At 42.5% G+C, this 11,972-nt stretch overlaps 1 protein-coding gene across 2 annotated transcripts; it reads right to left on the reverse strand.

The window, feature by feature from the left end:
• Positions 1 to 3,802: 3,802 nt before the first annotated feature.
• zbtb49 (zinc finger and BTB domain containing 49) lies at positions 3,803 to 9,178 on the reverse strand. 2 transcript variants are annotated; one of them, XM_004545273.4, is made up of 8 exons: positions 9,004 to 9,178; positions 8,470 to 8,670; positions 7,272 to 8,380; positions 7,124 to 7,170; positions 6,964 to 7,055; positions 6,506 to 6,588; positions 6,174 to 6,335; positions 3,803 to 5,036 (listed from the first exon to the last, which is right to left on the reverse strand). In XM_004545273.4, exons 2-8 carry the CDS (start codon positions 8,619 to 8,621, stop codon positions 4,318 to 4,320), a joined length of 2,364 nt encoding a protein of 787 aa, XP_004545330.2. In that variant the 5' UTR covers positions 8,622 to 8,670; positions 9,004 to 9,178; the 3' UTR covers positions 3,803 to 4,317. The 2 variants fall into 2 exon arrangements, with proteins under 2 accessions (XP_004545330.2, XP_004545331.2); XM_004545274.5 differs by having other exon boundaries at positions 6,964 to 7,037; positions 9,004 to 9,177.
• Between the last annotated feature and the right edge of the window lie 2,794 nt (positions 9,179 to 11,972).

The following is an 11,972-nucleotide window of genomic DNA, read 5'->3' on the forward strand; positions in this document are numbered from 1 at the left end:
CTCTAGTTACTGACAGCACACCCATGTTGAAGAACTGCTGCTGTCTTTAAACATGCAGGGACACAACAACCTACAAATAGACACACAGTACCCGAGGGGATCCCAGATGTAGCCAATCATCTCTCAATTTTCTCACAGCATGTCACTGTAATATTTGGAATAGAGTTACAAATTAGAACTGGTAGCATTAGCGTGGACAACCAGCCACATGGTTGGCTATAAAATCAGCTCTTCATTCCTTCCCATCGTGAGCTTTACTGTATGTGTGCTGAAACAACCTCATTTCATTGCCTGAGGGGGGAAAACAAAGAATAACCTGTCACACACACTGACAGGTGTCTAAACGCATCTTAGGAAACTGGAAGTATATTGTGCAGACCCAGAGAGAAAACACACCTGGGTACAGTAGCTAAAGGCCAGCGTGTGTGTATTTAGTGTGTGTGGGTGTGTGTGCCAGAGAAAGCAGGACATGGAGGAAGATAATGATTGTAGAGAAAGAATTGGGGGTATGACAGCATAAATGTGAAATGGCATATCCACAGTGTGCATTTAACTACAAACCTCCTTGAACAAGTGAGTGAGTTAAAACCACAGACTGCACATTTCTGTACACATTTGATGGTTACAGCACCACTTAACAGGTGACCCTGACAACTTCACATTAATCTGGTAGCACTGTGTGCATCGGTCTGTGCTATGATAACGCCTGTGTAGTTATGTATTGGCCGGATTGGAGTGAAACGGATGGAGCTAAGCAGGTAGCTGCTGTCTGAGGAGAAGAGAAAAGCAGTGCGAAACAGCAGAGAGAAGCAGCAAAGCAACAGTAGGAACAATCACCATTCTTCTCCTCTGCTTAAGCCTCTTTCATATTGTGACACACAGAGGAATTATAGCGCAGAGACTAGGTCAGCCACTTATCCATCTCATCCAACACAGCAACAAGCCGCAGCTCCACAGCAATTACTACTTGGCTGAAACCGCTGCCAGAACACATTCACATTTCTGGTGCTGATGCAGACATAAGCGCGATAATAAAGCTGTGGTGCACAGCAGGTGAAAACATTCATGACTTTTGAAAGGTAATAGAGGAAATTTGTTGATTTTCATCTGAAGAGTATGAAGAGATATATGGGTTTTTTATTTTATTTAAACAAACAAAAATCCAATAAAAATGCTAAAAATTTGGGGATAACAGTCACTACAAATACAGACAAAAAAACAGCAAAATAAAGAAAAGAAAAAAACTGAGTTGTTCGCCTGAGGTTAAAGCTGACTGCTCAGTTTCTGCGGTGAAATGTCCCAGTCAGCCAAATTTGGTTGGATTTATATATTTCACACTCACTTGTTAATTAAACCTATCCTCATATGCCTGTGACAACACAAAGCAGTGAAACGTGATTAGATGCTGGAACAAAAGACAGGCTTTGGAAGCGTTTCTGTGTAAAATGGCATTAGGCTGGGTCTCATTTTGCACCAGTTAGATGGCGTACATAATCAGGATTAACTTTAGCACGAGGGGAGAGGGAAGCAGCGACACAGAGTGAGAAATGGGGGTCATGAGCAGAGAGGATTCACCCTCAAAGTCACTCGTTTAGCTGGCAGAGAGTCAAACTGGTGTAGTTATTGCCATATAATGAATATATGAAAAGCAAGGTTTCTATGGGAACGGTGGTTTAGGTGCACATAAGTGTTTCCCTTGTGTAAACATCCAGGCAAAAAGAAACATCCAAAACGTAATCCGTGTTTTATATTTTTGTGCCATTTTTGTTGAATTTTCTGCTGAAGGCAGAGGACACATGAGCGACAATAAATTGCACTTGTTGGATATGATCATTATATGAGCTCAGTCATCCTCATTGTAAAGATTTTCTGATTGTTTACCGTTCTGCTTATAAACATAAAACATTTCTGTATAAATATAATTTCCATTTCCCCGCTAATAACAACTGGGAGGTTTGGGAGACTTTGATAGACTAGGAAAAAGGGTCAGTCTGCTGTTGCCAAGGACAGACGGGATTTCTTCACGCTCTCACACTTTGGTATCTGCTGTAAAGTGAGAATGCACTCAAGCTGACCAGGGTTTAAATAACTTCTCTGTGTAGTGAAATGTAACCGCTTTCAGCAAAGCAAAGTGAGTTATTTAAAAAACACCACTATCCTAAGCTTAATTATTAATATCACAGCTACATGGATACTGTGAGGTGTTAATTTTTGTGGCATGACACCACACTCAGGATGTAAGAGGTGCATCACGGTTAGGCACACCTCTCTACCCAGAGTGCCTGCCCCCTTTCCCATCGTAGTTGGAGTAAAGGCAACAAATGAACAACATGATAACAGATTGATCCTATGTGTTGCTAGGCAACCTATCTAGCAGGCATGGAGTAACGGGGGCTGTATACTGTGGCAATGACAGCCAATTATCAGCTGCCTATCTTGTAAAGAAAGCTCAGTGCACTTTTTACCCGACATGCTGCAGTGCATTTGCACAATGTTTACTGATGCTTGGTGTTCACTGGGTGTGTGGTGAGTGGAAATATCACTTTTTGAATGCCTCCTCTTCAACATTCACCGACAGGATCCATAACACCAAATCAATCCCTTTAAGCATACCCCATACCTCAGTGCGTGAGAGCAGAGTGGGCCGGTGTTCTGGGAATCCATCCTACCTCAAAAAACATCCTACCCAATGTTTTCAACTGCCCCTCCGACAGCCAAACTCATCTGTTCTCTGATTGGATAATTAAATTTGTGATTGACATGACATTTGCCAATCAGATGGAAGAAAAACGGGGTCAAAATTCGTACTTGTAACTTGAAACTTGAGTGCAGAGTTTCACACGTATATTTTGGCTAAGTCCACACACAAATCTTTTTTACACACACACAAATTACTTTTACACATACAAATCCTGATTTACAAGTACAAAATATTTATGACCACAATTTGAGCCCATAGTTATGGTTATGGTTAGGGGTAGGGTTACGTTTAGTCACAAGTCACCGTAAAATTATAAAACGGGTAGGACGATTTGTCAGAGTAGGATGGTTTCTCAGAACACCGGTGTTATATATCTTACAGCTCCCTCTGTTGTCCTCTTTAAGCATTGCACCTTGCAACTGCAGGCTTTTGCTTCATAGTAAAGCTGCTGCTGTGGATGAAGCACCTTTATACATTTCTACTTGGGCAGAGCTTAGTTATACACAAATTTTACAGTTGACATTATAATCTAAAAAGAATTATATACACATATATAATGGGTTATTTATAGGGACAGATGACTATGAAACAGACGGATGACCAGGATGACTTTTGTCATTGCCGTTACAAACATTTATCATTTGAAGTCGAAGCTTGACCAGCTGAAGTATTATTCTATCACAGTGAGGATCTGCTAATTGGTGTTTAGTTTACATCATAAAGCAAACATTCATGAGTGAATGATAACTGAATTGTGTGTTCCAGTGGCACACTGAGTAACCTAATGCTGACAGCACTAGAAATTCAGTTTTCCAGTAATATTAGCACAGCTTAAAATTTGCTTATTCATGTGAATGGATCTTATTGTTCTTAGAATCGTGGGATGGAGGCTATTCCATGTGGTGTTTTTGATCAATTTAATATTTCATTTTATACAAACAAGAAGAAAAAACAAAAGAGTATTTGCTTAGCTGACCCTAAATTTTAAATTTAATATATCTTCCCCATATAGCTACTCGCCTGCTACACAGTGAACACTGGAAAAACTAAAATGCTGTGTAAGTTAATGTCTTCCTTTTAAATAACACTGAGACATTACAATACAGAAAGGGTAGGTCTTTAATTCTTACATAAATATATCACAGAGAGATCTTGCACAAATATTTAATCAGTAACAAGCTCATTTCTTTACATCTTAAAGTGCAGCGCAGTACAAACCAAATGAAAGAATGTAGCTGATGCATGATGCATCCTGGGATGTTTAGATTTGGAACAATAAAGTTTCAAACGATAAACCCCACTGAATCACAGAGCCCTGAAAATACCCGCTGCACTGTGACGTCGGTGCCTTGCAGACCTCAGTTTTGCATGATTTAGAGTTCAGGATAATATCTTATACTGGGTCTTGTACAGCCCCTCAGCTTATCATTTGTCTCAGGCAAGCTGCTGTTCTAGCTGCTCTCCGGTCTACTTAGCAGACTAGCGAGAGAGAAGGCCCCGTCCTTTCTGATTTGATGTCCCTCATGATCCAGGTGGTAGAAATATGATTCAGTTGAGTAAAAGTCACTTAAGTTCACTGGGTAGCTGATCCGGCAATGCTGTGTGACATGACATGCTTACTGCTCCATGTCATTATCATTCTGGAGCGTTTTCATTGCTAGGCCCCACAGAGTTACACTAGAGATAAACTGGCCTTCACTGGACCTATAGGGCCTGCTTGTCCCTGTGAGGGAACTGCAGTAATTGTCTGTAGGAGGCAGGTAGGGCCTCCCCGCTGGGCCTCTATCCATTGGCATGTTCCCGTTCTCGACATACGGACCATATGGCGCTTCCTGCAATACGTGGGGTTTGGCCAGCTTCGTACGATCTGTGGCAGATAGGGTTGCAGTTCTTTCCTGGTGGCCGGATGAAAGGAGGTGATGGGGAACCAGGGAGCGCAGCTCTGGAAGCGGGGTAGATCCTGGGCTCAGTTGAATGCTGGGAGGTGAAGTCTCTATATGTGGTGTTGCTTGTGATGGCGAAGGAGCCGGCGCTGAGGATTTCTCTAACTCTGTGTGGGGCATCATAGCAGAGAAATGCTGCTCACTGGCAGCAGCAGGTTTACTGTGGCTGACAGCTTTGGGTAATGACGTGCCGCCATCTGCGCTATGTGTCTGCTCAGAGTTGACAGTGACCTGACTCTCAACTGGAGGCCCCTTGCAGTGCATGTTGCTATGTCTTCTCAACATGGCAGACCGGGTGAAGCTCTTTCCACAGGTATTGCAGATGTAAGGTTTCTCACCAGTGTGTGACCGTATGTGACGCTGTAGGTCTCCTGAGCCAATGAAACACTTCCCTGTATTAATTCATAAGAAATCTCAAATGAATAACACCGTGTGCACATCATGTTTAAACAATGACAACATGGGGAAAAAAATGCTGTCATAGAAAAACAAGCTTTAAGAGCCTTAAAGAATATGCAGGTAAATGCCATTTACACTTTTGGCTTTCCATTGCATTCCAAGACCAGCTGGACTTGTTAGCTAATGTAATAATATTGCAACAACCTTGGTTGTAGTGTCGATTCCGAGTGTGTCAGTACAAATTGTTGTAAAACGTGGCTCTATAAGACTGAAACAATGTCTGTGAAGGAAACAGACAGCTGCTGTTTTGGTGTTGGGTCTACCTTTGTGGCAAAACTGTACATTGTTAATGGTAATTACATCCATCAAGGAACCTACGTTATGTTATGCATTAAAATTATGCTTACTTCCACAAAGGTCTTTAAGGTCAACTGAATGATTTGTTGGTTGAAAATGTATAAAAAGACTTATAACTAGTTTGGTGGGTATAGTCAGCATATAGATGAACAATAACAGTATTAAAAATATCATATCATAGCTGACCTCTGACCTCTCCTTTAAGGTCAAAAGATTAATCTACGTCAAAGGTCAAAGTGATAATAATAAGGCTACTGTATGTAGAGCTACTTAAAACGATGTTTCTTACAGCCATTGTTTGTATTGATGATATTTAGGAAATCATACGGGTAAATGGGGATTCTAAATATCACATTAAAGTTTGCAACCAAATATGGTGTCAAATTAGACCTCTGATCTCACATTCACATATCACATCTGCATTTCTGTCACGTTGACCCTAAAATGTGTTGATTTAACTGCACTAAAAGTACTTAAAGTGACTTTACAAAGTATTCAAAATACAATACTAGCAGTTGAATATTCTTTTTCTTTTTTGTGCATTTTGCTGTTTTTTGTTTTCAAAAATGGGAACTATTTAACCAACCAGTGTCGAGCTCCACCTAACAGTTTGGCTGCTAGGAAGTTTCTAATCCAGATTTTTTATTATTCCAACCTGAGAATAGATTTGATTTTCCATTACTAAAATACTGCTGAAAGTTATGTTAAATAACTGGGCCTGTTGTAGACTCTTAAAAATATTTTTTTAAATAGATTGTGACATTATAACTTACCACAGGTGGCGCAGCTATGAGGTTTTTCCCCAGCATGCCGGGCCTTGTGCTTCAGAAGCTTTCTGTGCGTGTTGAAGGACTTTCCACACTGGTCACAGGTGAACGTCTTGTCTGTCGCGTGAGTCCTTTTGTGCTCCTTTAGATTGCTCAAGTTGTTAAATCCTGAACAATTAACAAGGAACAAGAAATGCATTTCTCAATAAAAGCAGTTCAAGCTACTATTAAACATCAGCAGGAGCTCACTTTAGCAGCAAGACATTACAAATTCTCAGATTGTTGTATTATCAAATGACTGACTGAGATTATTGCTCGTGCTGAGAGATGCCACAAACCTCGGCCACATATGTCACACAGATGTGGCTTCTCTCCTGTGTGCACCACTTTGTGACGTTGGACATCCCCTGATGCAGTAAAGCTGGAAAACACAGATGAATAATAAAGGACAGTAAAGAAATCATCAGTTTTGATATCTCTATATCTCTATATGGTAAGTGGAAAATATCATATCATATATTTATTGGATATTATAGTATATTATGTGCTAGGCAAGAAAATTATATTTTCTTTCACTTTGTTAATTACTCACAGCAGTTCCTCATTAGTGTGTTATTATGCAACTACAATTATTTATGTGTGAAGTTGAACAAGATAATATTAACAAGCCTGGGAAAACTTTGGAAGCACTTTTTGTCTTAGTAAAGGCAAACTCAGTTAAACCAAGAAAATGCTTAAAGTAGAGACAGGGAGATGGCAAAAGAAGACAAATGAAGATCAATCCAAGTCACTTTACCTTTTCCCGCACAGCTCACAGATGTATGGTTTTTCCCCAGAATGACGCCGCAAATGTGTCTGTAAATTTCCAGCCTGTAAGACAGAATCCGTCTGACATCTGAGTTTAATATGAACATCTAAGAATAACTATTACATTAGAAGAGCACAAAAGAAAATACCTGTGAGAAGTTTCTTCCACAAACGTTGCACTGAAAGGGCTTCTCGCCTATAACAGAACAGATCAGTTTATGCCTAAGAGCATTATAATTCATTCCTATAATTCAACCTTAAATGTGTGATTCTAGAGCCGTTAAAATCAGGAAATACCGGTATGCGAGCGCTTGTGCAGCTCCAGGTTGCTCGGGTGTTTGAAGATCTTCCCACACACCTCACAGCAGTACTGCTTGTGTCCCGATTGCTGAGCTGTCTCCGGCACAGGCTTTAGATTTTGCTCCTCTTCATTCACAGGTGGAGGACTGGGAAGCTGTGCATCTGCAGCTGTGTCTGCAACCTCATCTCTGGCTGCAGTGCTATCTTCTACAGGAGCTTCTGGTGCTTGAACCTGGACCACTGTCTCTCCTTGAAGGCTCTCCTTTGAACAGCTAAGGACAGGTTCAATAACTGATTCAGTGCACATCTCCTCCAAAGCCTTCTGAGACCGAAGATAGTTATATTTCTTCAGGTAGACGGCCTTCTTTGGGCGCATTGGCTTGTTCATTGAGGAGTCTGGGTTAGGAGTGTTTAGATTATCTGAGGGTGTGAGAGAAGAGTCAGGGTTCCTGTCCACACTCACTGATATGGAAGACTGATTAGGCTGAACTGTGTTTCCTGAGTTCACGGGGGTGCTGTTGCCTGCCTGGTTTATCACAAGTTGACACTGCTGCTCTTCCACCACTGAAGGGCCCTGGCTTGAATTTGCACTACTGCTCTGTATTGCACTTTGTTTAAAGTACTGCTTACTGTAGAAGTTGCGGAGCTTGTACCCATGAACTAGCTGCTTTTCTACTGGTGCCTGAGAGCTGCTACCCATTTCACAGTGTGAGCTGCTGTTAGGCACAGAAATTGGCATCCTTCTGGTGTGGTCCATGTCACTGCTGAAGCCAGGCCTCTGGGATTCAGAGGGACAGGGCAGGTCAACATCGTTAGGAAGATTGCTTCCAAGCAGGCAGTCATGCTCTGAACCCAACATGCCTGAGAGCGAAAACGAAGGCATTTCCACTGGTGGAGGACAGGGCTTGAGGAAAGCATTGCACATGCTCTGCACATTCGGAACCTGCAAACACTGTGCGATATCTAGGAGTGCTTGCACATTATCTTGGTTAATATCAAGATGGGAGGTATACATGTAGTCCAATATCTGGCCAATGCCACTGACATCCTGGATAACTAGGTTGAACACGTCATTCTTCTGACTGGGGGAATTTTGGAACAAGGACCTGAAAAGATCAGAGTAATACTTAATGCATCTGGAAACCTTGAAGCAACTCGGTATGATTAACGTTTATTACAAACGAGATAATGGCACCTGAAATAGGAGCTGAAGGCGGCCAGGACGTTTTTGTGGGCTTTGAAGCAAACCCCTTTGACCACCAGCATGCAGTCACAGAGCAGACCCTGAATCCTCTGCTCCTGAAGCTGCTGGAGGAGGTAGGAGCTGTGGCTGGACAAACTGTCCATGGTTACTCAGCGGCTCCACCACTCACTCAAGTCTTCATCAAAAAGCGAGCTAAGGTGACACAAGTTTAAAAACAACAACGAGTGATTAACCAGAGATGTCATTTCTCCTGCCAGCGAGCCAGGAAGCGCTAAGAGCAGTTTCGAACATATGGGATTCAACAGCCGCGCAGAATCCAGTGTGTCTCTGCAGCAAGACCACCCATGCAAAAATTGGACACAAACTGCTAAGCTTTACAAAGCTACGCTAGCCACCCATGTTATTAAGCGGCGTAAATCGATTGAGCACAAAATCCCGAATGCATTACATTTGCAACCGAGAACTGCTCCTCGGTACTGTGACTTATATATTATCTTAGCCCATAAAGATGGGGGTCAAACTTACATTAAAGGATCCCAACTTTTATTTGGATGATAGGTCACTTTTCGACAGGCATGATAATACGTCACTTCCTGGTGTAGCTTGCATTTCGAGTTGCTAAACGCTAATAAATACCGCTAACCATTATACAGATATACCGTGTTAAATAATGGAACGGGTAAAGTCACTGTAAGGAGAGGACATGCTAAAAGTAACCACGTGGTTCATACTTGTAAAAAAAAGGTTACATGAGGCTCGTTTCCAGCCTGCTCGGAACTTTTCTTTGGTTGCATTTGCACAGGGAAGACTAATAATGTAGCGACCAAACGGTCCTTTTTTTTTTTTTTTATTAGCAAAATCAACATACAAACAAAATGCACCATATATTATACATTCAGAAAATACAATTTTCAACCTTTTTAAGAAGAAAAAGAAGACATAAAGACGGGGTCATAAAAGTTAACAGAATATTAACTCACTAAATCAAAATCTTCCAAAAAGGAAACAAAAAATGCAGCCTTTTTCTTTTTAACGAAAGTCAAAGATTTAGATAACAGGTTCAGGTCGTTTTTCCAGTGAAGTAAGGTTGGTTTGGTCTTAAAAAATGACATTTATGTATATATTGCTTACACAAGATTAATAGAACATTAACACCACAATTGACTTTCTTTTCCTTCAGAAACATTCCAAACAATATCATATTTAAGGTAAATGGGGTAATTTGAATCCCACTCGATTGAAGCCAGGCATGAAAATCCAACCAAAAGATTTGTATAAAATTGAAAAAAACAAAAACAAATAGATGGTCCTTTTAGTCAGGGTAAATTCATTCACCTGCACATAAAGATCTGTTACGATCAAAAGACAAGGCAGAGCCTATATTCTCATATAGACAAGGCAAAACGCCTTTGGGATAGCATATATGGCTCTGAACAGAAGTTCAAAAACCTTTATCTTTAACAAAGCGACTCTAAATTCTCAACACAGAAGCACAAATTCAAACATAATGGAAGATTACACAGCCACGAGTAATCCGAAAAATGCCACAGCAAACACTGTGTGGCAACTCCTTGAACAGTACAAAAAAAAACATTACAAAAGAACAGTGGGAGAAATTTCAGGCAGGTCACCCAGATCGCACCACTATAGAGTCTATATGCAACATGTTGGACCTGTGTTCGGATTTGGCAGGTGTAGCACTGAGGCCTGCCCAGGAAAAAAAAAAATCAGTGGCCTTCCCTGCTAAAACTTGCAGCTGCAAGGAACAAATGCCCCAAAAATATAAGGCCATTAGGAAATTGTCCTGCTTTAACAACTGGAGCCTGATTTCCATACGAAAACACCAAAAAACAAAACTAGGCAAAAAACAAAACCAAAAAGAGGAGGGGGAGCAATTTCAGGCAGATTGCTCAGACAGCGACGCCCTCCCTGCTAAAACTTGTTGCTGCAAGGAAAAAAAATGCTCCAAAAATATAAGGTGATTAAGAAATTGTCTTGCCTTAACAATTGGAGCCTGATTTCCATAGAAATCCACCAAGAAACCAAAAAAGACAATAACACGAGAAATCCAGATACTGTCAGCAGTGATGACACAGCAACCTTTACAGAAATCACAGCAGAAAACATGAAATATGGGGGATCGATCATTGTGAATAAAGAAATGGTTAATCAATTTAATATTGATCAATTGCACCTTAGAACACACATGCATCAACACTACAATGAGCGGGTGGAGGGAGGTTTGGAGTCTTCTCTCACCCCCGTTCTCTGCGGCCTGCTGGAGCGGGGGGGCTAGGAGGAGGAGTTGGCCGTCCGACTGCGGTCTGGAGTGTAGGGCCTCCCTGCTGCTGCGGAGCCGGGGCGGTCTGCCTCTCCCCACCGCAGGGAAAAGGGTAACACCACCTGGGTCTGGGTGCAGTTCCCTCCTCCAGGGGCAAGGGTACCTAGACCCGGTTCGTAAAGTACGCTTGGGGAGTGTGATCGTGTGTACAGCGTCTCTTTATGTCTGTCTCCACGTTGGTTGAGTGTGGAGTAAGTGCATATGAGAGCATGAGGGTGGGAATGGATGTTTGTGTCTGTGTGTGCCTGTATGTCTGTGTCTATATGTCAGGTTGGGTATCAGACGCCACCTCTCTGGGGACATCTCAGGCCCTCCAAGGTTTGGAGGCCTATCTCCACCCACCACCACTTTCCCTGCCAGTGGCGGACTCCCTCAGGTGTCGGTGCGTTGGTGGTTCTTTGTGTCTGGGGGTGGGCATCCAGGTACACACCGGCTCACTCCTTGGCGGCCGCTTATCGGGGCCTGGAGCCTGGGGCTCGCTCGGGCCACTTCGGAGGTGGGGTGTCCCCGGCCTCTCGGCCTGGGGCTCGGTCACTCAGGCACAGCTGGCTGCCGGCGGAGCTCACGGGCACGTCACTGCAACTCCCCCTGGCTTCTGCTCCGCGGCTGCTGAGTGAGCCCTCATCTGGGACTCTCCTCAGCTCTTACTGGGACAGTGGCGCGGCTGCCCCTCTGTTGGTTTTCCTTGGTCTCTTGTGTTCTGGGGGCCTCTGGATGTCTGGAGTTTTGATCTCCTCCATACCTGCTTCATGCCCTGGAGGACGGGGCTGTGGCTCCCCACACTCCCTAGCAGATCGTTACATGGAGAAACCTTTGGAATGCAAGCATGCTGATCCACACAGGTGTACACACGGGTATTCACAGACGCGGACTACAGCTTTCTTGGCCGCTGCCTCAAAGCACATTGTGCGCTGTCTATCTTGCGTGCTGCACAATATCGTATATTATTTAGTATCTACTGATATCTACTGCTAGCTAGTTTATTGTGATGGTGCCGTTTTTTTTTTAATTATGTTGCTCTTTGTTGTTTGTTTTCTCTTCTGTTTTTTTTCCTCCATACAGGTGACCCAGGTGTTTTTTTTTTTTTTTGTTGTTTGGTTTTTTTTTTTTCTTTCTTCCCCCCTTCTCACCGTCTCTTCTCCCCTTTGGTTTT

Source organism: Maylandia zebra, linkage group LG5 (assembly GCF_041146795.1).
Source record: "Maylandia zebra isolate NMK-2024a linkage group LG5, Mzebra_GT3a, whole genome shotgun sequence".
Taxonomy (NCBI): Eukaryota; Metazoa; Chordata; class Actinopteri; order Cichliformes; family Cichlidae; genus Maylandia; species Maylandia zebra.

Coding starts and splice junctions, on each gene's coding strand:
- zbtb49 (XM_004545273.4), bottom strand. CDS start 8,621: ATGGACAGTTTGTCCAGCCACAGCTCCTACCTCCTCCAGCAGCTTCAG. Junction 8,381..8,469: donor GCCTTCAGCTCCTATTTCAG/GTGCCATTATCT, acceptor TGATCTTTTCAG/GTCCTTGTTCCAAAATTCCC. Junction 5,037..6,173: donor TCATAGCTGCGCCACCTGTG/GTAAGTTATAAT, acceptor GAATTAATACAG/GGAAGTGTTTCATTGGCTCA.